General features: G+C 40.2%; 1 protein-coding gene across 5 annotated transcripts; it reads left to right on the forward strand.

The window, feature by feature from the left end:
* Positions 1-70: 70 nt before the first annotated feature.
* Positions 71-25,356, forward strand: LOC114595334 (retinol dehydrogenase 12-like). 5 transcript variants are annotated; one of them, XM_077928018.1, is made up of 7 exons: positions 71-268; positions 16,552-16,670; positions 18,963-19,118; positions 19,926-20,030; positions 20,588-20,797; positions 22,256-22,445; positions 23,603-25,356. In XM_077928018.1, exons 1-7 carry the CDS (start codon positions 159-161, stop codon positions 23,703-23,705), a joined length of 993 nt encoding a protein of 330 aa, XP_077784144.1. In that variant the 5' UTR covers positions 71-158; the 3' UTR covers positions 23,706-25,356. The 5 variants fall into 5 exon arrangements, with proteins under 5 accessions (XP_077784144.1, XP_028581478.2, XP_028581472.2 ...); XM_028725645.2 differs by lacking the exon at positions 71-268 and adding an exon at positions 11,939-12,083; XM_028725639.2 differs by lacking the exon at positions 71-268 and adding an exon at positions 13,031-13,172.
* Positions 25,357-26,333: the final 977 nt, after the last annotated feature.

A 26,333-nucleotide genomic window follows, 5' to 3' on the forward strand; every position in this document is an offset into this window, starting at 1 on the left:
TCGGGGTTTTTCCGAGTAATACAGGGGCTTGGGGGAGCCGCAAAGGCACTGCGCCCCCAAAAATCTCAAGGGGGACACCCTTGAGGGATAGGCTATCCAGCAGCGTGGGAGCGGTTTTGCGGTTTTTTCGGGTTTTTTTCTTCTGGAAGAACTTGAGGATGGCAGGACTGCGAGCGCAATGGGAAAGTATCGACCCTGTGTTACGATGCCTCTGGCTCTCACTGGAGAAAGCGACGAATCTCCATAACTACAAGAATGGAACCCAAGTGTGAGTAGAGCATTTGTATTCCAAAAAATTGAAGAACACACTAAGTGAACGTTGGATGTTAAAGGATTTAAGTAAGGAATTCAGCTTGGCCGAGGATTAAAATGGCGCAGGATACAAAGTCGCAGGGAGGAGGGAGGAAGTAATATTCTGCCTGACTGAGTGAGTACAAAACGAAAGGCCTCGGCACTTATTGTTGAGGCTACTAGACTCACCAAATACAAAGTAACAAATAATAGACTGCGTGGAAACTTTGTTATACCTTTTTGGGGAAAGTAATGAGTAGAAATGCAACAACGTAGAGTCGCTTAAAAGAACAGCTTGAAAGAGCAGGAAGAAAAAGAGGCAGAAAGAAAGTTTGAAAAGCGGCTCTAAAGGGATGAAAAGGAAAGATTGAAAAAAACTGTTTTCCTATACTTTGGAACTTTCCCCCCCTTATTCTGAAACGGTTTGGACAGAAGGCTTAAGAAAAGAGGATATATTAAGAACTTTGAAGAACACTCAGAACCCTCTGCACATTTTCTCTTCCCAGCCCACTTTCTAATTTTTTCTACCTTCCCTTCACAATTTCCGGATTTCTGTATTATCCTCCCAATTCTTTTTTGGATTTTGGTACAAAAACCCAGATGTTTGATTGTGCTACCTCTTCCGTCTTCTTTCTCCTCCCCTTTTTCCTCCTTTTTCTTTTCTTTTTGTTTCTTACCTCACTAATACAATATTAACAACTCATTCTTCTTCCTCTCTGTTTTCATAATAATATAAAGAGCTGTAAAATCTAGGGAAATTCTGCTCTAATCCAATTCCTCACCTTTTGGGGGATTTGTATCTACGTGCGGAAGCAACAAAGAACAGATGGGACTGAAAAACTGATTCTAGAAATGGACTAAGTGCAAACAGTGGAAGAGTCTAGAATTTCTTTCTTCTTTTTTTTATTTTATTAAGTTTTTATTGTTAAAATGGTTCATCATTAATACACATATGCAAGCATACAAACATACATTTCATACAATCCTTAAAAGTGTTCAAACATACTTACATTCAATCCCACAAATAGTTCCTTTCCCCATCACCATCCACCACCCCTCACCCCACCTTTGTGTTTGACTTCCAATCTACTCAATTACAATTTCTTTCCACTTCTATTACTTTCTTTCACACACCTTTAGCCTAATTTCATACTTCTTTATCTATTACACATTGTCATCCATCTTATTTGATATTTCAATATTTGAAACGGAACTTGTTTATTCTAATAGGAGTTCTGATTTTTCGATATGATTTTGCAAGTATCTTTTAAACACCTTCCAGTCCCTATCTCTCTTTTCTTTTGAAATCCTTCCAATTTCTTCCATTGTTTTGGATATATTGTAATACTCCAATAATTTGGCAAGCCACTCTGTTTTTGTCGGTATTATACCACTTTTCCAGTTTTTCGCAATCAATAGCCTTGCTGCTACTGTTGCATATAAGTATAAGGTCTTATCGTCTTCCTTTAGGCTTCCTGGTACTATTCCCAATAGAAAACCTTCTGGTGTTTTCCTAAATGAGTATCTAAACATTTTTTTCATCTCATTATATATTATTTCCCAAAATTGTTTGATGTTTAAACAATTCCACCATATATGTATCATAGTACCTTTTCCCATGTTGCATCGCCAGCAGACATCACTACAGTTTTTATTCATTTTTGCTATTCTTTCAGGTGTTAAATACCATCTATGTTGCATTTTAAGGTAATTTTCTTTCAGTATATGACACATAGTGAATTTCATATCTTCTTTCCACAATTTTTCCCATTGTTCAAACATAATATTTTTCCCAATATCTTGCGCCCATTTGATCATTGATGCTTCAACTAATTCATCCTTTGTTTCCCACTCTAAAATCAGATCATACAATTTAGATATATTTTTTGATTTTTCTTGTATTAAGTATTTATCGAATTTTGATATTTCCTTTTCAAATCCTGACTTTTTGTCTTTTGCTAATCTATACTTAATTTGAATATATTGGAACCAATCACTAATATGAGCTTTAATTTCTGTGTAATCCTTTAATTCCAATTCTCCGTTTTCTTCCTTTAATACAGTTTTATAGGTAGCCCAATTTTCTTTCATATTTAATTTTTTCACTGCAACAATTTCTGCTGGCGATGCCCACCAGGGAGTTTTCGGTTCTAGGAGTCTTTTATATTTCTCCCATATTTTATATATAGATTTTCTGATTATATGCCCTAGGAAGCCTTTATGTACTCTCACTTTTTCATCTATTAAATAGGCATGTCATCCAAATCTCGTCTCTACTCCCTCTAAATCCAATACATCCGAGTCATCTAATTTGATCCATTCCTTTAGCCAGGTCAGACCCACCGCATCGTGATATAACTCCATATCTGGGAGACCAAATCCTCCTCTCTCCTTCTTATCTATCATTATTTTGTGTTTTATTCTTGGCTTTTTCCTCTTTTCCAGTTATTAAAACATTTATCTCCTCCTAGTATTGGGATACTTTGAAACAAAAACATCATCCTTGGTAATATGTTCATCTTTATTACCGATATTTTCCCTAGTAAGGAAAGATTTAATTTTCCCCATACTTGCAAGTCATTTTTTATTTCATTCCATGTTTTCCCATAGTTCTCATTACTTAAATCTATAGTGTTTGTTGTTAAATTTATTCCAAGATACCTTATTTTCTTTTTAATTTCCAGTCCTGTAATTTCTTGTAATTTCACTTTATCTTTTTCTTCCATATTTTTCACTAGTATTTTGGTTTTTCCATAGTTTAATTTGAATCCTGCTAATCTACCATATTCGTTTATGCATTCCAATATTCTAGGTGTACATTGTAGGGGATTTTCTGTTGTGATCATAACATCATCTGCAAAGGCTCTTAACTTATATCTTTTTTCACCAACTGCTATTCCTCTTATTTGGTTGTCCTGCCTTATTTTCTTTAATAGAACCTCTAATACTATTATAAATAACATTGGGGATAGGGGGCATCCTTGTCTTGTACCTTTAAAGATGTTGATTTCTTCTCCAAACTCTCCATTAATAATAATTTTTGCTTTCTGTTGGTTATATATTGCATTTATACCTTTTTGGAATTTTTCACCTAGACACAATTCTTTTAATAGTTTTTTCATAAATTCCCACGAGATTTTGTCGAAAGCCTAGTCTAGAATTTCACCTCAACAACGAATAGCCGAGTTTCCTATTTTACTTTAAACTTCAAATTAAACTTTAATAAATCTGAAAGGACATAAATAGACTCTATATACTTGCAAAACCTTTGGTTTTGAAGATCCTGACTTATCTGGTTACTTATTTGGACACTTATTTGGATATTTATATTCCATCAGGAATTCCAAAGATTGAAAACAAACTGTAACTTATTAGACTTTGGATTCATGCTCGGAATAAACTTCTGAAGACTCTTTCCGCGAATTGGATTAAGCCGACAAGTGGCTGAAGACGACAGAATTTGATTTGGACTGGACGCTCTCTTTCTAACTATAAAAGAAGCTATCCCTCATTTATTAAAATTCTCTTTGCTCTGAAAAATAACATACTAACACGACTATATTTAACATGTGACAAGGTCACTGGGACTCTATAATATTTTAAGGGTTTTTGTTTTTTTTTTGGAAGTTTTGACTAAAACCAAGGGGGGTATAATATCAAGAGGTATAAAGAAAGTAAAAGAGAGTAAGAGAGTAAAATTGTAAACTTGTTAAGGTCTATTAAGATATACAAAGAATAAGAAAGAGATTGTGTGCCCTCTAGGGGAGAGATCGAATATTAAAACAGACCAACTGATAAAATAATTGTAAAATGTTGGGGGGAAATGGAAAAAAGGTAGGAGGGATACCAGGAGATAGGAAGGTATCCCGACAGGAAATTAAAGATCTAGACATTTTGTGGCTAAAAATCAAGGAGGAATTTAAGCAAAGTGAATTACACATGGAAAGTAAACTAGGAGAGGTGCAGGAACAGATAGATAGACAGATAGAAGGTGCTGTAGGAGAACTTTCTAGTAAGATACAAGATTTGACAGTCAGGTCAAAAACAATTGAAGAGACAAATAAGAAAATTCAAAAAGAAATGAAGGAACAAAAGAAGGAGACAGAAAAAATAAAGGAAGAAATAAAAGACTTGAATAAAACGCAAGATCAAATTTGGGATAGTCTAGCTATGGCAGAAATGCGACAGAAGCAGCTTAATTTGAAATTTAGAGGCGTGAGAGAAGAAGCAAACGAGAACATAAAGGAAAAAATGATTAGGGAATTAGCAAAATGGTTGGAGATAAAAGAGGAAGAGGTAGCATATACGGTAGAAAATGCATTCAGAGTAAGAGTGAAATCCCAACAAATTAAGTCAATAAAACTTTCTGGTGATTGTTTAGTTACAGTGGTGCCCCGCAAGACGAATGCCTCGCAAGACGGAAAACCCGCTAGACGAAAGGGTTTTCCGTTTTGGAGGTGCTTCGCAAAACGAATTTCCTATGGGCTTGCTTCGCAAGACGAAAATGTCTGCGAGTTCCTGCAGGGTTTTTTTCCTCCCCCCCCTTTTTCCCAAGCCGCTAAGCCGCTTATCAGCTGATCCGCTAAGCCGCTAAGCCGCTTAACAGCTGATCCGCTAAGCCGCTAAGCCGCTTAACAGCTGATCGCTAAGCCGCTTATCAGCTGATCCGCTAAGCCGCTTATCAGCTAAGCCGCTAAACCGCTTATCAGCTGATCCGCTAAGCCGCTAATAGCGCTAATCCGCTAATGGCCTTGCTTCGCAAGACGAAAAAACCGCAAGACGAAGAGACTCGCGGAACGGATTATTTTCGTCTTGCGAGGCACCACTGTATTTTTAATTCAATTGAGATGAAAAACACAATATTAAGAACGAGTTATCAAAAAATAATAATAATTGGAGGCAGGCCAATTATTATTTTTAAAGAAATTCCAATCAGGATTTTGCGCAAAAGGGAAGGATATAGACAAATAATAAGTGTCTTGAAAAGAAATGCTATACAATACAGATGGGAGTTCCCAGAAGGAATCTCCTTCTACTATAAGGATAAAAGATTCAAATTGACAGACACTCAAGAAGTGAAAAAATTTCTGAGAAGATATGAAAAGGAACTTTGAAAAGTGTAAGAAAGACCTGGAGGAAGAGAGATGAATACGGAGGAGAAGAGAGGAAAAAAGGGAAAGGAAATTGAGAGGGAAGAGACAGGGAGAGGAGGGGAGGGGGAGGACGGAGAGGAGGAAGGAGCAGTAGCATGGAGAAGAAGAGGAAGAGGAAGAAACAATCGGAAATAGAACCACCAGAATATAAACTAGAAAAACAGAGTAGAACGAATAGTAACTAAACATAACAATGACTCTTAAATTTTTGTCCTGGAATGTGAATGGTTTGAATGAAAAACATAAGAGAAATAAAATTGAGAAGGTTTTAAAGAAAAAGAACTTTGATGTGATTTGTTGTCAGGAAACACATGTGGCCAAAAAACATAAGCATATTTTGATAAATAAAAGGTTGGGAACAGAATTCATTAACCCAGATACAAACAAAAAAAGAGGGGTAGTGATATATGCAAAGGAGAAATGGGAACCCAAATTAATATGTAAGGATGACGAAGGAAGAATTTTGGGAATACAAATTAACCATCAGGGAGAAAAATCTAATGTGGTAACCGTTTACGCCCCAAACACAAATAAAGCAGAGTTTTTCAAGAAACTGGAACAAATATTATTAGACCTAGAGAGTTATAAGTTGATTTTACTTGGAGATTTAAATGGAGTGCCAACACCGGAATTACACAGAAGTTCAAAAAGGAGGAAACTGAATCAAGGGAAACTACCAAGATTGTTTAATGACCTCGAGGAAAACCTAGACTTAATAGACATATGGAGACATAAAAACCCAATGATGAAACAATTTACACATTTTTCAGAACCACATCAGAGCTGGGGTAGGTTGGAACAAATATGGGTCTCAAGAAAACTAACAACAAGAGTTGTGAAATGTGAGATACAACCTAGAACCCTCTCCGATCATAGTTCGATAGTTTTGGAGTTAAAATGTGAAGTACAGGGTACGTACAGATGGAGAATGAACAATTATTTACTTGAAAATGATGAGGTGATTGAGAAGACCAAAGTTACCCTTGAAAGAATATTTTGATTTAAACATCAACAAAGAAACAAATATCGATATAGTTTGGGATGCCAGTAAGGCAGTTTTAAGAGGGTTTCTGATTCAACAAAACAGTTATAGGAAAAAGTTGAGAGAACAAAAAAAAGAAGAGATACTGAATTAAGAGATTGTGAAAAAAAATTAATAACAAAACCTAGTGAGGAACGAAATAAGCAATTGTATAAGATGTTGCAAACACAATATTCAATGTTAATAGACCAAGAAGTGGAATGGAGAATTAAGTCAATGAAACAAAAATTATTTGAATCAGCAAATAAAACGGGGAAATTATTGGCGTGGCAATTAAGAAAACCAAAAAACCAAAACGTGATTAACAAAATAAAAATAGAAGAGAAACTTTTGGAAGACCCTAATGAAATAAAGAAAAGCTTCCTTAAATTTTACGAAAAATTATATAAAAGAGAAGAGGAAGATATAACAGAAATAGAAAAATACTTAGAAGACAATAGAATTGAATGTTGAACGGAAGAGGAGAAAAGCCAACTAAACAAACCCATAAAAATAGAGGAAATCCAAGAGGCGATAAAGAAGATAAAGTTCATAAAACTTCATAAAACTTAGGCTGACTTCATAAAACTTAGGGAAGTGCTGGGTGAGATCCCATGGACAGTAATACTAAAAGGAAAGACTAACCTGATCTCGTTTTTTTTGACAGAATTACAAGCCTGGTAGATGAAGGGAACACAGTGGATGTAGCCTACCTTGATTTCAGCAAGGCATTTGACAAGGTGCCCCATGATATTCTTGTAAAGAAGCTGGTAAAATGCGGTCTTGACTATGCTACCACTCAGTGGATTTGTAATTGGCTGACTGACCGAACCCAAAGGGTGCTCATCAATGGTTCCTCTTCATCCTGGAGAAGAGTGACTAGTGGGGTGCCACAGGGTTCTGTCTTGGGCCCGGTCTTATTCAACATCTTTATCAACAAATTGGATGATGGACTCAAGGGCATCCTGATCAAATTTGCAGATGACACCAAACTGGGAGGGGTGGCTAACACCCCAGAGGACAGGATCACACTTCAAAATGACCTTGAGAGATTAGAGAACTGGGCAAAAACAAACAAGATTAATTTTAACAGGGAGAAATGTAAAGTATTGCACTTGGGCAAAAAAAATGAGAGGCACAAATACAAGATGGGTGACACCTGGCTTGAGAGCAGTACATGTGAAAAGGATCTAGGAGTCTTGGTTGACCACAAACTTGACATGAGCCAACAGTGTGACGCGGCAGCTAAAAAGCCAATGCAATTCTGGGCTGCATCAATAGGAGTATAGCATCTAGATCAAGGGAAGTAATAGTGCCACTGTATTCTGCTCTGGTCAGACCTCACCTGGAGTACTGTGTCCAGTTCTGGGCACCACAGTTCAAGAAGGACACTGACAAACTGGAACGTGTCCAGAGGAGGGCAACCAAAATGGTCAAAGGCCTGGAAACGATGCCTTATGAGAAACGGCTAAGGGAGCTGGGCATGTTTAGCCTGGAGAAGAGGAGGTTAAGGGGTGATATGATAGCCACGTTCAAATATATAAAAGGATGTCACATAGAGGAGGGAGAAAGGTTGTTTTCTGCTGCTCCAGAGAAGCGGACACGGAGCAATGGATCCAAACTACAAGAAAGAAGATTCCACCTAAACATTAGGAAGAACTTCCTGACAGTAAGAGCTGTTTGACAGTGGAATTTTCTGCCAAGGAGTGTGGTGGAGTCTAATAATAATAATAATAATAATAATAATAATAATAATAATAATAATAATATCTTTATTGTCATTGCCCCCTCTCGGGGACAACGAAATTACTTGGCTGCTCCATCCACCCAGGTAGGGCACTCCACACAAAATCACTCACTCCTTAGCCGAATAGATAACATGTCCTGCCGACTATAAACAAGTCTATTTTGGCAGGACAAAAAAGCCAAATTCTGAGTTGAGGAGCAACCAGCCGCTGCATCTACACGCGCCGCCATCTTATCAAAGGCGGCGCTGCATCTACACGCGCCGCCATCCTTATCAAAGGAGTCTCCTTCTTTGGAGGTCTTTAAGCAGAGGCTTGACAACCATATGTAAGGAGTGCTCTGATGGTGTTTCCTGCTTGGCAGGGGGTTGGACTCGATGGCCCTTGTGGTCTCTTCCAACTCTATGATTCTATGATTCTAAGATGAAACTAGGGAAAGCCCCAGGGCCTGATGGTTTATCGGCTAAGTATTAGAAAGTCCTGGAAGAACATCTAACACTGGTGTTGTGCGAAGTAACAAATAACATTTTAAGAGGAGGAAAGATACCAGATTCCTGGAAAGAAGCATACATTACGTTGATAACCAGACTCAGATACACTCAATATTAAGAACTACAGACCAATATCATTATTAAATAATGACTATAAAATTTATGCAGAAGTAATGGCGAATCGGCTCAATAAATGTTTAATCAATCTTATTCATATGGACCAAGCCGGATTTCTACCCAATAGGCAATTAAAAGATAATGTAAGGCACATAATAAATATTATTGAATACTTGAAATGTAAAAATGAAATCCCCGCGGCATTAATTTTTATTGACGCTGAAAAGGCTTTCGATAATGTATCTTGGCAATTCTTATTAAAATGTATGGAAACAGCAGGGATAGAGGGCACATTCTTGGAGGGAATAAAAGCGATCTATTCGGATCAAAGAGCTAAACTGATTATCAATAATAACTTAACTGACTCATTTGAAATCTCGAAGGGTACAAGACAGGGGTGCCCTCTGTCACCTCTTTTGTTTATAATGGTGCTAGAAATAATTGCGAATAAGATAAGGAAAATATCAGAGATCCGTGGAATTAGAATTGGTGTAAAAGAATATAAACTGAAAGCATACGCTGATGATTTGATGTTATCGTTAGAAGATCCACAAAAAAGTGTTGGTAAAGTGTTAGAATTATTAGAGGAATTTGGAAAGTTATCCGGCTTTAAGCTAAATAAAACAAAAACCAAAATGATGACTAAGAACATGAAGGAAGATTTAAGAAAACATCTCGAGTCACAGACTGGGATTAAAGTGGTAAAAAAGGTAAAATACCTGGGAATATGGTTAACCATGAAAAACATAAACTTAATGGAAGATAATTATACAAACACCTGGAAAGAAATAAAAAAGGACTTAGATACTTGGAACAGGATAAAACTCTCATGGTCTGGAAGAATGGCGGCAATTAAGGTGAATATACTGCCGAAACTGCTGTTTTTATTCCAAAATATTCTGGTAATTAGGGGAACCTCCGTATTTAAAGATTGGCAAAAAACTCTCTCGAAATTTATTTGGCAGCGGAAAAGACCGAGAATTAAATTTAAATTACTCACAGACCGAAGAGACAGAGGAGGATTTGCGGTTCCAAATCTGAGATTATATTATGAAGCCTCGTGCCTTTGTTGGATCAAAGAATGGATTGTTATAAAGAACACAGATTTCCTGGACTTAGAAGGTTTTAACATCAGATTTGGATGGCACGCATATCTGTGGCACAATAAAGAAAAGGCCCATAAAGGATTCTCTAACCATATTATTAGAGGGCCACTGCTTGAGGTATGGGAGAAAAATAAAAAGCTGCTCGAAAGAAACACTCCCTGGTGGTTATCACCAATTGACATCTTAACAGTTAAAAAAATAAACACAGAAGGTGAAAGATGGACTTATGAAGATCTTCTAGTAAGAACAGAAAAAGGATGGAAAATCAGATCATATGAAGAGATAAAGAATAAATTAACAGGTTGGCTCCAATTTCACCAAATTAATGCTCTGTGAACTGAAGATAAAAAGGCAGGGATGAATGAAAAAAAATCCAGATACCAGGTAGAAATATTAGAAGGTAAATCTAAACTTCTATCCAAAATGTATAACCAGTTACTAGAATGGGATACCAAAGATGAAGAGATAAAAGAAGTAATGGTAAAATTGGCGATAGATTTTGGATATAATTTAGAATATGACAGTTGGGCGAGACTTTAGAATAAAGGAATGAAATTCACAGCTTGTACGGCACTTAGAGAAAATATGGAAAAAATGATGTACAGATGGTACATCACACCTGTAAAACTGGAAAAAATGTACAAGACTGGAGATAAAACATGTTGGAAATGTAAAACACATAGAATGTAGTGGCGTCCACCCTGTGGAACACCCTGCCATCAGATGTGAAGGAAATAAGCAGCTATCTTCTCTTTAAAAGACATCTGAAGGCAGCCCTGTTTAGGGAAGTTTTTAATATTTAATGCTGCATTGTTTTTAACACTCGATTGGAAGCTGCCCAGAGTGGTGGGGGAAACTCAGCCAGATTGGGGGAGGGGTATAAATAAATTATTATTATTATTATTATTATTATTATTATTATTATTATTATTATTATTATTATTTGCTCTCTTTTTTAAGGGCACATTCTCTTTTTTGGGAGGAAATTTTCTGTCCCAGTGGATTTTTTAAATTTGCCAAAATGTCTCTGGCTATACTTTCTGAATGAGATACAGATATAAGTGGTGGTTAAATACTTGCTTTCCTCCTCTCTCTGCCTGCAACACCCCCCCCCCCCGCAATATATCAGAGCTTCTATAGCATACATATAGTAAAGGTAAAGGTAAAGGTACCCCTGCCTGTACGGGCCAGTCTTGACAGACTCTGGGGTTGTGTGCCCATGTCACTCAAGAGGCCGGGGGCCAGCGCTGTCCGGAGACACTTCCGGGTCACGTGGCCAGCGTGACAAGCTGCATCTGGCGAGCCAGAGCCGCACACGGAAACGCCGTTTACCTTCCCGCTAGTAAGCAGTCCCTATTTATCTACTTGCACCCAGGAGTGCTTTCGAACTGCTAGGTTGGCAGGTGCTGGGACCGAACAACTGGAGCGCACCCCGCCGCGGGGATTCGAACCGCCGACCTTTCGATCGGCAAGCCCTAGGCTCTGAGGCTTTCACCCACAGCGCCACCCGCGTCCCATACATACATATATGTATGTATTTGTATGTATGTATGTACCCATACATATAGTAGGGGTATTTAAAATGAGAGTCTCCATAGTGTCCTCTTTTTTTGCTCTTCAAAATATGGAAACCCTAACATGATGTGGATGCGATTACAATAAATAAGATGCTGGAAATGAATGAGGAAACACAAATAATCTATAATTCCAGTATAATGTCTAGGAATACAGTTGGAAACTGTTAATCCCATGCACTCGGGGAAATGCAGTTTGGGAAAGGCAAATCACAAGCTGCATTTGTGAGAGCAAAAATAATAATAACCTCTTTCACCCAGTGCTCGGAGATTTAGCAAATGTATCCTCTCACACACTGCTCAGTTTACGGGTTTTTCTTTGCTCATCCAATGCTTTTCTAAGAGTAAAAGCAGCTGCAAGGGAAGCCAATGGAACACAATGCCGTCGAAAGCAACGAAGCTGCCTCGTCAGACAACAGAAAGGCCAGTCTTGTACTTTTCTTCTGTCTATGGCTTCCCTTGAAGACTGATGGAACTTCCACTCCAATACTTAACTCTTCACTTTCCGGTGCACTTTTCAGAGTGGGGAGCGGGTTGGGGAGAGCCATGTTACCTTTTACCGCAAAAGGCAACCGACGGAGTCAGGTACTGAAGGTATTGGGGCCTTTATATGTCCGGCTGTCCTTTGTCAACTACAAATTGTCACTGTTTTTTGTGTTGAATATATGCTATATGGTAATTTACATGGGTGGCGCTGTGGGTCCCTGCTCCAGCCAAGCTAGCAGTTCGAAAGCACCCCAAAAAGTTCAAGTAGATAAATAGGTACCACTCCGGCAGGAAGGTAAACGGCGTTTCCGTGCGCTGCTCTGGTTTGCCAGAAGCAGCTTAGTCATGCTGGCCACATGACCCGGAAACCGTACGCTGGCTCCCTCGGCCAATAAAGCGAGATGAGCGCCACAACTCCATTTGGTCACAACTGGACCTAATGGTCAGGGGTCCCTTTACCTTTACTTTATATGTTATATAGTAATTTATGGACCTAATAGGTATCTAAACCATTTGCACATGTTGCCATGCAACCAGTCCATGCAGAATGTAGGCACCCTATATATAGAAATGAGCAAACCAGTGATATTTTAGGGATCAGGCTATCAGGCGGGGTCCATTACTTACACCATAGGAGTCTACACAACACAAAACACTGTTGCTGTACGTAGGTTTTATTTTTTTATCTTATATTTTGGAAATGTATATCCAGTTTTTCCCCCCTTTAATCCCCCCCTTAAACTATAGCTTGTTTAGTTTATACGTAAATCCGGCACTAGGTGGCACCAGCACTGAGAAGAAATGCTTTCAAATAAAGAAAGATTACCAAATCGGCTTCCAATGCAAAACACACGGAGTTTTTACCGCAGAAGTGCCTGTAAAACGTAGCTTCAGCGACACGACGGGTGAAAAATGGCCAACGGCCTGTTTGGGCGCTTATCGAAAGCTTAGATTGCGTGTCGTTCTATTTCTTTTCTATCTCTACGGCGCACCAATGAATAGGTTCTCGCCCCGCCCTCCCTCTGCCCCGCCCCGCCCCACTCTCTCTCTCTCCCTCCCGCCAATCCCAGCACTCTGCGCTCACGTTTCTCCTTTCCGGCTGCTCCTGTGCGGTTTCGCGCGTCGCTGGGAGGTTCTTGCTGCTAGAGCCGGAGTCGGCGGAGAGGCGACGATGCTCGGCTTCGTGGGGTCCGTGCTGGCGCTTTTCGCATTTGTCCCCCTCCTGGTATTTGTGGTTGCTCCTATCTTCAGGTCTGTGATTGGTGGGCTTAGACTTGCAGCCTTTTCAGCTCCTGCCTCTGCAACAACTTCCTTGTGCTAAACGAGCTTCGACGTGATGAGGTTATATGGCAGATTTCAAAATTAAAAATCTCCTTTTGACACCGGTTTAGCTGTTAAATATTTCTGTCTTAACACCTGTTTCTTCCTTTACTTACTGTTTTGGCTGTTTCCCCCTACTTTTCGAAATTTGTCTGTTTTTCACCTAATCCATTCATTTCTTAAATGCTTTTGTCATAAACTCCTGTCTTTCCATTCCCCTTTTGGCTATTCAGTTTATTTTCTTATTTTTGTATTTCTCTGGTTTTCCTTTATCTTAGCCTTTAAATATGCTTTTTCCGGGGTGAGATGGGACACAACTGCAGCAAATAACTTGATTTTCAAGAAATTCAAGAAGCAGGGTGGGAAGGTGGAAACGTGGCTACCATGTTCTAACTAAAGTTAAAGTTCAGCAGATAAGGGACAGGTGGAAATTAAGTGAATACAGATCTTCCCATCTCTGAGGTTTACTGACAGGAAAAACTGCTGTAATTTTAAAATGTATTGTGGAGAGGATTCCTAGTCACATCCTAAAGTACAAATGAAAGAGACAGGGTATCTTTGGGCACTACTTTATATAATTCCCTGAACCAGTTAACCGATTAGGAGGCTGTCAAAGGTCTTGGAATAAAATGATCCTGTCTTTGTATTTTCATTGGGTAACTGTTCCTACCCATTGTGTAAGATTCCCACAATTTTCTGTTAGAAAGTTTTTACAATAAAAGTTTTAAAGATCCATGTGGGGGAGGGTCTAAGAACTCAAGGGATAAAAACCGAATAAAACTGGAAAAACACTGCTAATACTAATTCTACCTTATAATAGTAATAATAATTTTATTATTTCTATGTCGCCCATCTGACTGGGTTGCCCCAGCAACTCTGGGTGGCTCCCAACAGAATATTAAAAACAATAAAACATCAAACATTACCCGAGAATGTTCTAAAACCAACTTAATTTACCTTTCACTTAGTTGTCTGTTATGTTTGCATAGTGTGTGTGTGAATGTTCTAACACTGTAAAAAAACAAGGACATAGCTTTCTGGTAGCTGATAATAAGGTTTTCTTTGATCAGGGGAGCCAATGGGGGGCGGCGGAGGAAGAAATGGGTTTTCAGCTAATGCCGAAAGGTGAACTGTGTTGCACCAGGGAAGAACATTCCACAGCTGTGTGATATTTTATGTTATGGTGATATAGAAATGCTTTATAGAAATAGAAAATCTGGACTTCCACTGTGAAAGCCAAAGCACCTTGGACATTACTCAGTGACTAGAAGGAGTCACCCAGCAGATCTTAACTGCTGGGCAGAAGAATACCAAAAGAGGTGCTCCTTCAGATAACTGAGTCATAATTTCAGGGCTCTGTACATAAGTACTAAAACTTTGAATTTGCACAGTAACATATAGGCAGCCAGAACAAACTCTTCAGAACCAGTGTTATATGATTCCAAGCAGCTTTACCAAACACTCTGTTCTCTGGCAGTTGCAACTGGTGTAAAATACAATCTAAGCTGGAGGCTACCCGAGCATGGATTACTGTGGCCAGGCTGTCACTGTTCAGGCACGGCCATAGCTGGCAAACCACCTGAAGTTGGACATAGGTGCTCTGTGCCATTGATGCTACTTGGGCCTCCAGTGGTAACATCTGGATCAAAGAGTACCCCTAAGCTCATGGGGGGAGTGTGACCCAGTTCAGAACTGGTCTCTTAGAAGGCACTAGAATCACCAACCCACAGCATCTCTGTCTTGTTAGGATTCAGCTTCAGTCAAGAATCGTGAGGCAATAATTGGTATAAACTTGTTGAACCAATTCTTGCTTCAATGTGATAACTGTGAAGATTAAAAATCTCTTTATAAACAACGAAGAACAAAACCTACCAGGTATTGGTTGGGCCATATTGGTTCCATGCAACACTGAATATGATGCTATATTAGTTCCCATCCCATTGGCTGAGTTTTCTGAGTAAGGTAAAGGTAAAGGTACCCCTGCCCGTACGGGCCAGTCTTGCCAGACTCTGGGGTTGTGCACCCATCTCACTCAAGAGGCCGGGGGCCACCGCTGTCCGGAGACACTTCCGGGTCACGTGGCCAGCGTGACATCGCTGCTCTGGCGAGCCAGAGCCGCACACGGAAACGCCGTTTACCTTCCCGCTAGAAAGCGGTCCCTATTTATCTACTTGCACCTGGGGGTGCTTTCGAACTGCTAGGTAGAAGCCTTATTCCTCAGATGCTCCCCAGCAGCTTTTGTTAAGAAAATTTCTCCTTATGGCTTCTTCCTTGAATAACTCCAGTTCAGTATAGGCTGGCATTACTGACTAATTGCCCCATAATTTTTTGGTTTCTGTTCCCAGTATGTGTATGTTTTGGGTGGTGGGGGCAGGGGTCCTATTAGCTTTTAAATTAATTTCATCCCCCCCTTTAGTGTGAAATAGCACTATTTTGTAATTAAACAATTATAGGAAGCAAGTAATGGAAGCCCCACACTTAACCACTGTGAGGAACAGGATCCAATTAATTGTGTAGAGACAAAGGGGCAATTTATCAGTAATGCCAAGAAGGGATGGAGGTAATAATGCCACACAAAAGCAAGATGGCAGACCTGTCCCCCTTCACACTATCCTAGTGGCATAGTGATCTCACATCTCTAAGTGGAATATCACAACTATCTAAGTGAGGCTGATGAAGTGGGTCTTTCCACCCAACTGATACCTTCTCAAGGTGGCTATGATATGCTTACATGGCTCCTGATGGTGTGGGATTGTGTCCCAGAGAAGTGACTTCCATGTGGCTGTGTATGTGTGTGTGTTTAGGATTGCTAATGTATATTGGTCACACACAAGTTAGAAAAATGAGCGACAGTCTCTCTCCCCATCATCAACAGTTAAAGTGTGGCCTGTAGGTGCAATCAGAAAAGTCTGATTAGAAAACGGGCCATTCAAAGCAAATCTGGAGAGAAATTGTGAAGAGTGTTTTCTTTACGTCTGCAAATGAGGGAAGGGTCTGTCATTCCAATAGGCACCTGCAGAGCTGTCTAGTAAGCAATTATCTTCTTTCTACTTCTGGGCCTTTCTACTTGAGATATAAAGGTTGTGATCTTGCTTCACCTTTTTGTTGTTGTTTTAGAATTATGGAAGTGAACTTTTCCCAGAGTCATTTTCATAGCGTAGACTTGACTGTGCATATTTAACATGTAAATAAAGTAGCAGTTTGCCACATTCATTGAATCTGTGATTGACTGATGTGTCCTTTGTAGGAAGTTTATTGCAGGAGGAGTGTGCAAGTCTGCCGCGAAGCTCAATGGGAAGGTTGTTGTGATCACAGGGGCCAACACCGGCATTGGGAAGGAAACTGCCCGAGACCTTGCAGGAAGAGGCAAGTTACTTATCCCCACCCACCAGCACTTTTCTCCTGTGACAAGCCTTTCACAAGGCATGCAGGAGGGATAATAAAAAGGGCAATCCTAACCATGTATTAAATTCAATGGGGCTTACTACCTGGTGAGTACAATTAGGCTTTCAGCCTTGAGCACTATCTGTGCTGAAGATTTAATTTGGCCAGAACGCCTTATTCTCATGTTTGCTGGTGTGATGTGGGAAGCTGTGGGAGACAAACACATGAGGTGTTCCCAAAGTAAAGGAAGGATTGAACTCTGATTAATAAGAATACACACAGAGGCTTGAACCAGCAAGACCCTGAGAAGGGTGCGTATAATAATCTCTTCCTCCACTCCTTGGCCCAGGTCGTTTTATTCACAAAAGAACTTTTTACAGAGTGTTCGTAAGAACCAATCAGATTTCTTCTGGGCATTACAACAAACCCAGTGGGGACAAAGTTAAACTACCAAAACTAATAAAGCATGCACTTCTGGGGTAAATAAAGAACAGAACTACAAAGGAGTGCATTTGGCAACCCCGGAGGTGATAAACAAGCAATATACATGATAAGAAGGATGGCCAGGAGGACAGCGATCATTATCACCTTCAGGTGAGATCTGCTTCCTGGCCCCAAAATTAACATCCTAAGATTAGCATATCAGAAAAGCTACATCAAAGAAACTGCCCACTGTCTTTGATGACCCAGGACGCCTGCCTGTCTAAGTGTGTACGTGACTTGTCAAGCAAGAGAAATGGGCAGTAGAGGAAATGGCCAGAGATGCAGAGGGTTGTGGGATTTGATCAGAAATTATTGTCAATGTATCAAACCCAGTCAACACAATGCATTCATCGTGGACACAATGGCTTGATGCATATTTTATAATTCCTGATAGTAATCCCACCTGACCCCACACTCTGGATATTTGCACTCCTACAAACACAGCCTTCCAAGGCTTTCTAACTTGCCCTTGGGACTCTTCCCCATGCCCTTCCCCAGCCCTGTTTCACACTCTCCTCAAGTGTGTTTGCCTTGAGGTGAAATGTGCCCTTCAATCCTTGAGACACAACACTTGAGACTATGTGTATTTTGTAGCCTTCCTTGATAGAAAATATTTTATCCCTTTTCCATGAAGCACAACCAGTATTTAGCTGAGATCCAGTGTGGGAAGGAATGGGACTTAACAGCCATTTTGTGCTTAGTTTAGTTTAGTAAAATGGTTGCTGTTTGGTTTTAGAGGCTGTTCTGTACAGGAGTGCCAAAGGTTTGGCCTTCAGATTTGGCAGTAAAGGAGAAATAGAAACATAACCAGGAATTAGCTCTTCCTCTGATTGACTAGATGTTAAAAAGTTAAGGGGGACAACCCAGAAACTGAACTGAGGTTACAAATGGCAAAGTATTGGCTTTGTGAGGGGGAACGCTAGAATAGGTATGGCTGTTTATTTTTATTTGCTCTTATAGGTAACCCCCCCATTGTAAAACAAGGCTCCCCTCCTTAAAATAGTTTGCACAAAAACTGTTTTCTTCACCTTACTAAAGCTGTAAATTAATAGTTTGTTTTGGAACAAGTTGGTCCGAAGCCTTCTTATTCCCTTATATTCTGCCTTTCTCAAGGCGACTCACAGCATAGATTTGAATAGTTGAATACTGTTGAGTTAAGTAAATTGTTTAATAAAAAGTTAGAAAGATGGAAAGAATTTGCTGAAACAACTAATTAAGTTAGAATACAAAAAGGGAGGTGTGAGGAGGTCAATGAAACAAGCAAATGAAAGGTAAAGATAGGCAAAAAAGGGTTTGGTATTTTTTCTTCTTTTTTCTGTTTTTTTGTTGTGATGATGTATTGGTTTTTTTAATGTATTTTTTCTTTTTTTCCTTTTTATATATTGTGGTGTTGTTTTTTCTTATTTTTTCTTTTTTCTCTTTCTCTCTCTTTCTGTAATCTTGAAACTAATAATAAATATTATTTCCAAAAAATAATAATGAATAGATATGACAAAGAACATACAATATATATATAACTATTAAAAAGCAAGTAAGTAACCCTATAAAACAACACTGAAAACCATTAAACACGTATAAAGTATAACACCCACCCTCCGAGGTGTGACTGACTGGCTAGAGATCTGAACAAATGGCATCATTTTCAATGGCATTCAACATACTATTGAAAATCTGTTGTAATTCTAAGGATGGGACTTGAGTCATTTACCTGGAACCTTTTTGAGCCACATAGTTTCTACCTTCTGTATCCCTTTGTGTTGTTCATTAATTCCCTGCTTTTCCTTTTTGCAGGTGCCAAAGTCATCCTTGCTTGCAGAGATATGGCAAAGGCAGAAAAAGCAGCCTTTGAAATCCGGACCACAACAGGGAATCAGCAGGTTACGGCAAAGAAACTGGACTTGGCAGACACCAAGTCGATTCGAGAATTTGCTGAGAATTTCCTCAAAGGTATGTTTGAGACTCCTTGGTCGTGTTTGCATGTAATGCTAAGCCAAAGTATGGCTTGGCAAGAATGAACAAGCATGGAATAAAAAATGTGACCACTTTGCTCCTTCCCTGGTCCTCCTGCTGCTGTATAACTAGAGCAAAGCCATAAGTGTTTTATGTCCAAACCTGGTTTTGTGGTTTATTGGCAGCTCTGACTTATCAAACCGGCCTTTTTTTTTTTTTTTGCTCAACATGGGGCTTGAATCCATGGCCCTGAGATTAAGATTCTCACGCTCTACTAACTGTTTCAACCCTTATTTGAAATCAGTTGCTTTTCTTCAAATATTTTGCTTCACTGTGTATAATACATGAGCAAAATTACACATTACACTGTGTATAATACATGAGCAACATAGAAACATTTCTCTGGTTGTTCAGAGACTTGGATTCCAACAGCACAAGCAAGTTATGTTGAGTTCAATGGGACTTAACACCCAGGTGAAAATGTATAGGATTTCAGTCTTACCATGACATCTGACACTGTAAAACAAGACTGTTGGGTTTGAGGTAATCAGAAAATCAGTTTGCCCATGACTGGAAATAAAACTTACTATATTGCATCAGGCCACCATTCAAAGTTATTGCGCAACCTGTCCTCGTACATGTAGACCCATGCTCTGAGGCAGTCTGCAAGACTAATGAATCATGGGAGGAACTGCAAAACAGGAGTTAAGCTGACAGCCATGAGGCAGACCGTGTTGTGCTATCACTAGGGTTTTATCTTGGTTTTCCTATTTCATAGTGTGCCCTCCATGTGCTTTCTTGTAGAGGAGAAAGAACTCCATATCCTCATTAACAATGCAGGGGTTATGCTGTGCCCCTACTCCAAGACAGCCGATGGCTTTGAGATGCATCTAGGAGTCAACCACCTGGGTAAGGTCCTGAGGTGTGGGTTGGGTGAATGGGTTTGCCCTTTTTTAAAACATTAATAATGTTTTGGAATGTTTCTAGTTGGCTAACAGTACTGTCATATCTCGCCAGGTCCCGGGCACTACTAAAGATTAAGTTAAGGTTTGATTTCCCTCTGGTTGGTTCCATCACCAACTGTTCCAGGACACACACCCATTTAGGGTATCTAGAAATTTTACCTCTTTGTCATGACTTGAACATACATTTACCCCATTGGATGTGTGATGGGAGCTGAAATTGCCTATTATAATTACTAAAATACTTTGTCCCTGATTTCATACTCCCATCACCTTGAGCATTTTGGTTACACTGTTATACCCCCAGTCTTAAATAACTTTTGGGACCTGGTATTGCCACCCACAGAACTTCTCTGGAGGTATCTCCCTCTTTGGGGATTTTTACTTCATTTGGCCTTGTGTCCTGTTTGTCATACCGAGCGACATTCCTGTAACATTAAAAAGAGTTTTTGCTGCATCCTGGGTAGAATTGCATCCAAAGCTTCATCGCCATTTCTCTTCCAGGGCACTTCCTTCTAACATTCCTGTTGATAGACTGCCTGAAGCAGTCGGCACCAGCACGCATAGTCAATGTATCCTCACTGGCCCATCATGGTGGGAGGATTCGCTTCCATGACCTCCAGGGCGAGAAGTCCTACAATCGGAGCCTGGCATACTGTCATAGCAAACTGGCCAATATTCTCTTTACCCGGGAGTTGGCCAGACGACTGCAAGGTGAGCTGGAAGCATGTAGCGGCCTCTTGTTCAGAATCTCATCTTAAAAAGAGCTTAGTGTGACTTTGTATGGTGGGAAACTGGGATTGTTTTGGGGAGGAGGGAGGTTTAAAAGAGCGACCTTTGCAGACGATGTCTCAGTTTTCTTAAATATTTGTTCAAGGATCTGGACAGACAGAGCAGATTGTGAGCTGAAATCAAAGGGAAGACATACTGCAGCAATCTATAGGAGCTCTATAGTTGCCGTCCTAAGTACACTTGAGTTTTATTTATGTACTTGTTTCTTTGTGCGAGTTGCATGGTGCCTTTCTGCCAAGGTGGTTTATAACTTTAAAACACTAGAACAAATGCATCATATAAAATTCAAGGTGACAGAGCCCTCCAAGGCCAACTGGGAGCTGATGTTACATCTGCTCCCTAGCCTGAGTTCTCTCACTTCTGCCTGCCTTCAGAGCACACAGGTCTTCAACAGCCCCAGGAAGGTGGGGGAGAAGCTGCCCAACATCTCTGTCTGGCTGTTGATGGTTGTGTCAGAAGCTGATGCTGTGTGGCTTGATTCCTGGCTTGGCCACCCAGAGCTCTCATAGCTCCCAGTACGTTTCTGAGCACAATTCAAAGTGTTGGTGCTGACCTTTAAAGCCCTAAACGGCCTCGGTCCAGTATACCTGAAGGAGCGTCTCCACCTCCATCGTTCTGCCCGGACACTGAGGTCCAGCTCTGAGGGCCTTCTGGCAGTTCCCTCGCTGCGAGAAGCCAAGTCACAGGGAGCCAGACAGAGGGCCTTCTCGGTAGTGGTGCCCGCCCTGTGGAACGCCCTCCCACCAGATGTCAGAGGAAAATAACTACCAAACTTTTAGAAGACATCTAAAGGCAGCCCTGTTTAGGGAAGCTCTTAATGTTTAATACGTTATTGTATTTTAGTGTTTTGTTGGAAGCCGCCCAGAGTGGCTGGGGAACCCAGCCAGATGGGCAGGGTATAAATAATTTATTATTATTATTATTATTATTATTATTGGATTGCAGTCGTATGGAACACATTGGACTTAATCCCAGTCAACGATTGACGGGATTGAACTACACCTTCAAAAAGACAGCACATTTTGGCACCAGGGACTTTTTTTGGCAAAGGCTCTACCCACTAAATAGTTCCAAGGAAGTATACCTTAGGGTTGTACCTGGGTGTGTGTGTGTGTGTGTGTGTGCGCGCGCGTGCTTGTTTTCAAGAGCAAGCGACAGCCAGCGGCAATAGATTGTGTGTCATATCAGTACCGTTAAACGTACTTTTTTATATAGACACATGAGAAATACTTGTGTTTTCATTTCCAGGTGCAGACTAATCTTTTTTGTTCTGTGGCAATTCAGACAAACAAAAGAAGGGATCCATTTTGCTTTTTATGTTGGTTTATGTGCCTGCTTCCAAAATGCTTTTCTAAAGCACGCATGATTCCTCCCTTGTAGGCACTGGTGTCACTGTAAATGTCCTGCATCCTGGAACAGTCTCTTCTGAATTACCCCGCCATTCAGCTATATTAGATATTGTATGGAAAAGGTCGTCTTTCTTCTTGAAGACACCGGCGGAAGGAGCCCAAACCAGTGTGTATTGTGCAGTGGCAGAGGAGCTGGAATCAGTGAGTGGGAAGTATTTCAGGTGAGTTGAGGCTGTGGAAGAACTGGCATTGGGTTGCAGAGTGGGGAAACAATGGTTTAATCCAGATCTCAAGGATGTCTTCAGTGCTAAGCAACGACACGAGGCTTGGGAGAACAATGTCAACAGAATGTCAGATTGCAACCAGAACAAACTGGACTCCTTTTGAGCCACAGAAATAATGCAAAAAATTACCTATCAGGGATGGATTTTCCTAACGCCTACATCTCTTGTAAAGAAGGGAGGGCCGCAATCTACCTGTGTGCATGATAGTAGACTGCTAGCAGTTAGCAGTATCATATGGGCAGCACCAACTTTCTCTTGGGAAGGGCTGGATGTCCAAAACTGGCACCCGTGCCTAAATGAATGGTGATCTCAGGCCATTGTTGACCATGTGTTCTGCACTACATCTGTGCTTAACCCAGTTTTGCCCACCCTGGTGCTCTTGAGTTGGTGCTAAGACTCCCAGTTTCCATCAGCCCCAGTTAGCATAGCGAATGGTCAGGGATACTGGGAGTTGTAGTCTACTATCATTTGGAAGGCTGCAGGTTGGGAAAGACTGCTCTAACCAGTGATGCTGGTGGCGATCCATATTTGGGAGCTATGTGTACAGCCCTCCCTGCCCTGGGTTCTTAATGTAGCTGGGGATATGTAGTCCAAAGGCATTTACTTCATGCTTCTTAAATCAGGCTGGCTGAGGAATTCCATCATAGTATTAAGGTGTGTGATGTCTCAGCTCTTCAAAAGGTAGAGGTAGGTTCTAATGCAGCGTGGAGATGCAAAGATACCACTGAGCTGAATACATAACAGCTACACCAACTGAATACATAACAGCTACACCAGCTGTTATGTTTGCAGGAAGTAGAGGCTGCATTTAGGGAAAGTGCAGACTGCTATAAACTTGTGCCAGCAGATGAGAAGACTCAAGGGATGGAGACTTGAGCATGTATTTTCACATACCTGCTTCCCTAAGCTGCTCCAATTCAGACTGTAGGTGGGAGCTGACTGTTTTGTTTCCACTCCTCATAAAATCACTCCGCACATAGGGAGATGAGAAGGGTTCTAACCTGATAAGTTTTGTGTTTTTTACATATTTGCTAACCACAGCTTTCAATTATGCCATCCTGAATTCCTAATAGAAACTTTCCTTTATGTGACAGTGACTGCAAACCAGCATATGTATCTCCTCAAGGACGCAATGAAGAAACAGCAAAAAAGCTCTGGGACGTCAGCTGTGAACTATTGGGCATCCATTGGGACTGAATGAGGGGTGATCTTTCCCTAGAGTTGTACATGCCTAGTGAGTCATTTCTTGGAAAAGGCAAACACTGTCAGAGCTGAAGGATGCAGCTCCTACACGGTCATTTGATACCCATGTTTTGAATTTTGTTTATTATAAAGAGAGCCGTTCAAGGCTTTCATATACACAACATAGCTATCAGCATGCTCTGGTTTCCAACATGAGAACAGCCATCCTCCTCTTGGTTTGATACATAAATATGGAAGGAGCAGTTGCCAAAATGCAAGCGTGCATTGTACCTAGTCTCTCACTCCTCAGTGTTGATTTGTTTGATAAATTAATCACTATTACATTTAGGTTCCTGATGGAGGTTAACTGAGATCTGTCAATCCGGCTACAGTAGATACTTGCTTGTACTGCTTTATCTTTTACGAGAAGCCAGCTTTTTGCTGTCCTCTGGAACATAAAATGTGATCAGAAATGGTGCATTGAGAGGTTTAGACCTGCAAATGGAATATTGTTTCTGGAAGCATTATATGATAGCTAGTTGAGGCCAGTTCAGTTCAGGGCAAGTTGAGTTTAAACACATAGGTTTAACTTCCCTGTAGATTTGGGGTCCAATTACACTTTTGAACTTGAGTTGTGAGGATATCACAAAATGGCTGCCAGCCATAAAACACTCCACATAAGGCAAGCTGCTGAGATGAAGATAGGAGTTGCTTGCTCAAATCAGTAAGTACAAGGTGTGTGTATTCTGAGCTCCAAAACTCTTGCTTTAAGCCTCCCATTTTCTAGTCAACCAGCCAATTCCCACCAATGCAGAGAAGGTCAGCCTTTCTTCTTAAATCAGTTCTTCAAAATCTGTTTTGATTTCCTGCCCCATGACCAAATTGCCTCTTGTACTCAGGTACAGACATTTCTTGCTCCCTCCCTCTCCTTGGTGTCAACACAACTTCAGGCTGCTAGTGTATAATTTAGAACTATTTAATTGAATGTTGTCTGTGGGGAGAATGGCTAGTGGACCCTGAAAAGAAGAATGAACCAATCAAAGTGGTAGGGGGGGCCCTAAACAGACAGCATGGGGGAAAGCATGAAATAACTTTAATTCTCTCTGGGTTAAAAAGAGCTTGGTGGGTGCCCTGGTAGATAACTTGGTATTACAGTAGGGAGCTTAGCTGTAAATTGATCATACTATTATTTTGTATAACATAAGTGCTTTGTTAGTATCTAACAGCCCTTTGTCAGAACAATAGAGCCATGGGGTGGGCATGGTATTCTTAATTTTCTGAGGGAAAATGAGAAATAAATCCAGCAGCATGCCTTTTGAATATTTAGTTGTTGGACAGATAACTTTTACAAGGAGTCAGATTCTGCATAAATGTTTGGTGCTGTGACCACAAGTTGGCTTACAGGAAAAAAAGTTCTGCTTGTGTCGAGGGGACTTTAACATAGTTTAAGTAAAGTAATGCAAAGTCCATTTTCTTTGGCTGGAAGTTTGTTTGGCATTCAGCACTGGACATTTCTCAATACACTGACTAAATTAAACATTCAAACTTGCACTGCTCTGTCTTTGCTTTTAAACATTGATCTCTATGATTTAATTTAATGTAATTTAATACAAAAATCCCAACGTATGTCAAAGTTAAACTAAATGAAATAAATTGACAAAATATGCTTTATTCCTGTTCATTATGGACAGAAGTTCATCTCTCATCAAGGGTCAACATTTGTTCATCAGAAGGTTTCATCTCATCAACACCAGTATTTATGAGGCAGGGCAATTTATAGGACAGGTTTTGCTGGTGGAAAAAAACACCTTAGAGTGAGCCACTAAGGATTTTTGAGTTGCAAACAATGTAAAGTGCATAGAGTACAGTGCAAAAGGGAACACAGAATTAGTATAGAATCTTCACCATAGCAGGGTCTATTGTTTCTCCTGTGAAGACGTATGTAAGAGACAGGCAAGGGAATGAGAGATGTATAGCAACTTAAAATACTGCATATAGAATTAGTGCTTTTCTCCCCCCCCCCCCCAAATGCTTTCCCATGAGAAAACTGATCAATACCACGTACAGTCACATCACGTTCTTCTGAAGCCCAGTAGAAATTCAGTTCTGACAGACAGAAAAGCAGCTTTTGTAAGCCTTAAATTCCTAATAGGATAATCTTCAAGACTGAGGAGGTGGAAGAACTTGAAAGCTGAATGTATATAACTTAAGCTGCAAGCTATTTCTGGAGACCAAATCCCATGAGCTAATTGTTCCTAGCATTTGTGGCTATGATGTAATGCTAAGACCCATAAATAAAGGTCAACCATGTTAAAGTTAAAGTTAGCAGGAAAGGACAATATTAACCTTAAAAACCCGAGTGTTTTAAGGTGTAAACAATTAAGTATGCTTATGGATTGACTGTGCGTCATGGCACAGCAGTTAACTTACCATCACTTTAGTGCAGCAACATCACCTACAATTCAATTCCCACACCCCCTTGTAATCAATTAGGTTCCCTTTTCACAGAAACTGATGGGCCCCATCAACTGAGTTGAAGGGTTTTAGCCTTAGATTTAAAAGGAATTTTAAAGCCCACTGCAAATTATGCTTCCAATTGTGGTAACTGGAAAGACAGCAGGATAGACAGGTAATTAGCGAATG

Source organism: Podarcis muralis, chromosome 1 (assembly GCF_964188315.1).
Source record: "Podarcis muralis chromosome 1, rPodMur119.hap1.1, whole genome shotgun sequence".
Classification (NCBI taxonomy): Eukaryota; Metazoa; Chordata; class Lepidosauria; order Squamata; family Lacertidae; genus Podarcis; species Podarcis muralis.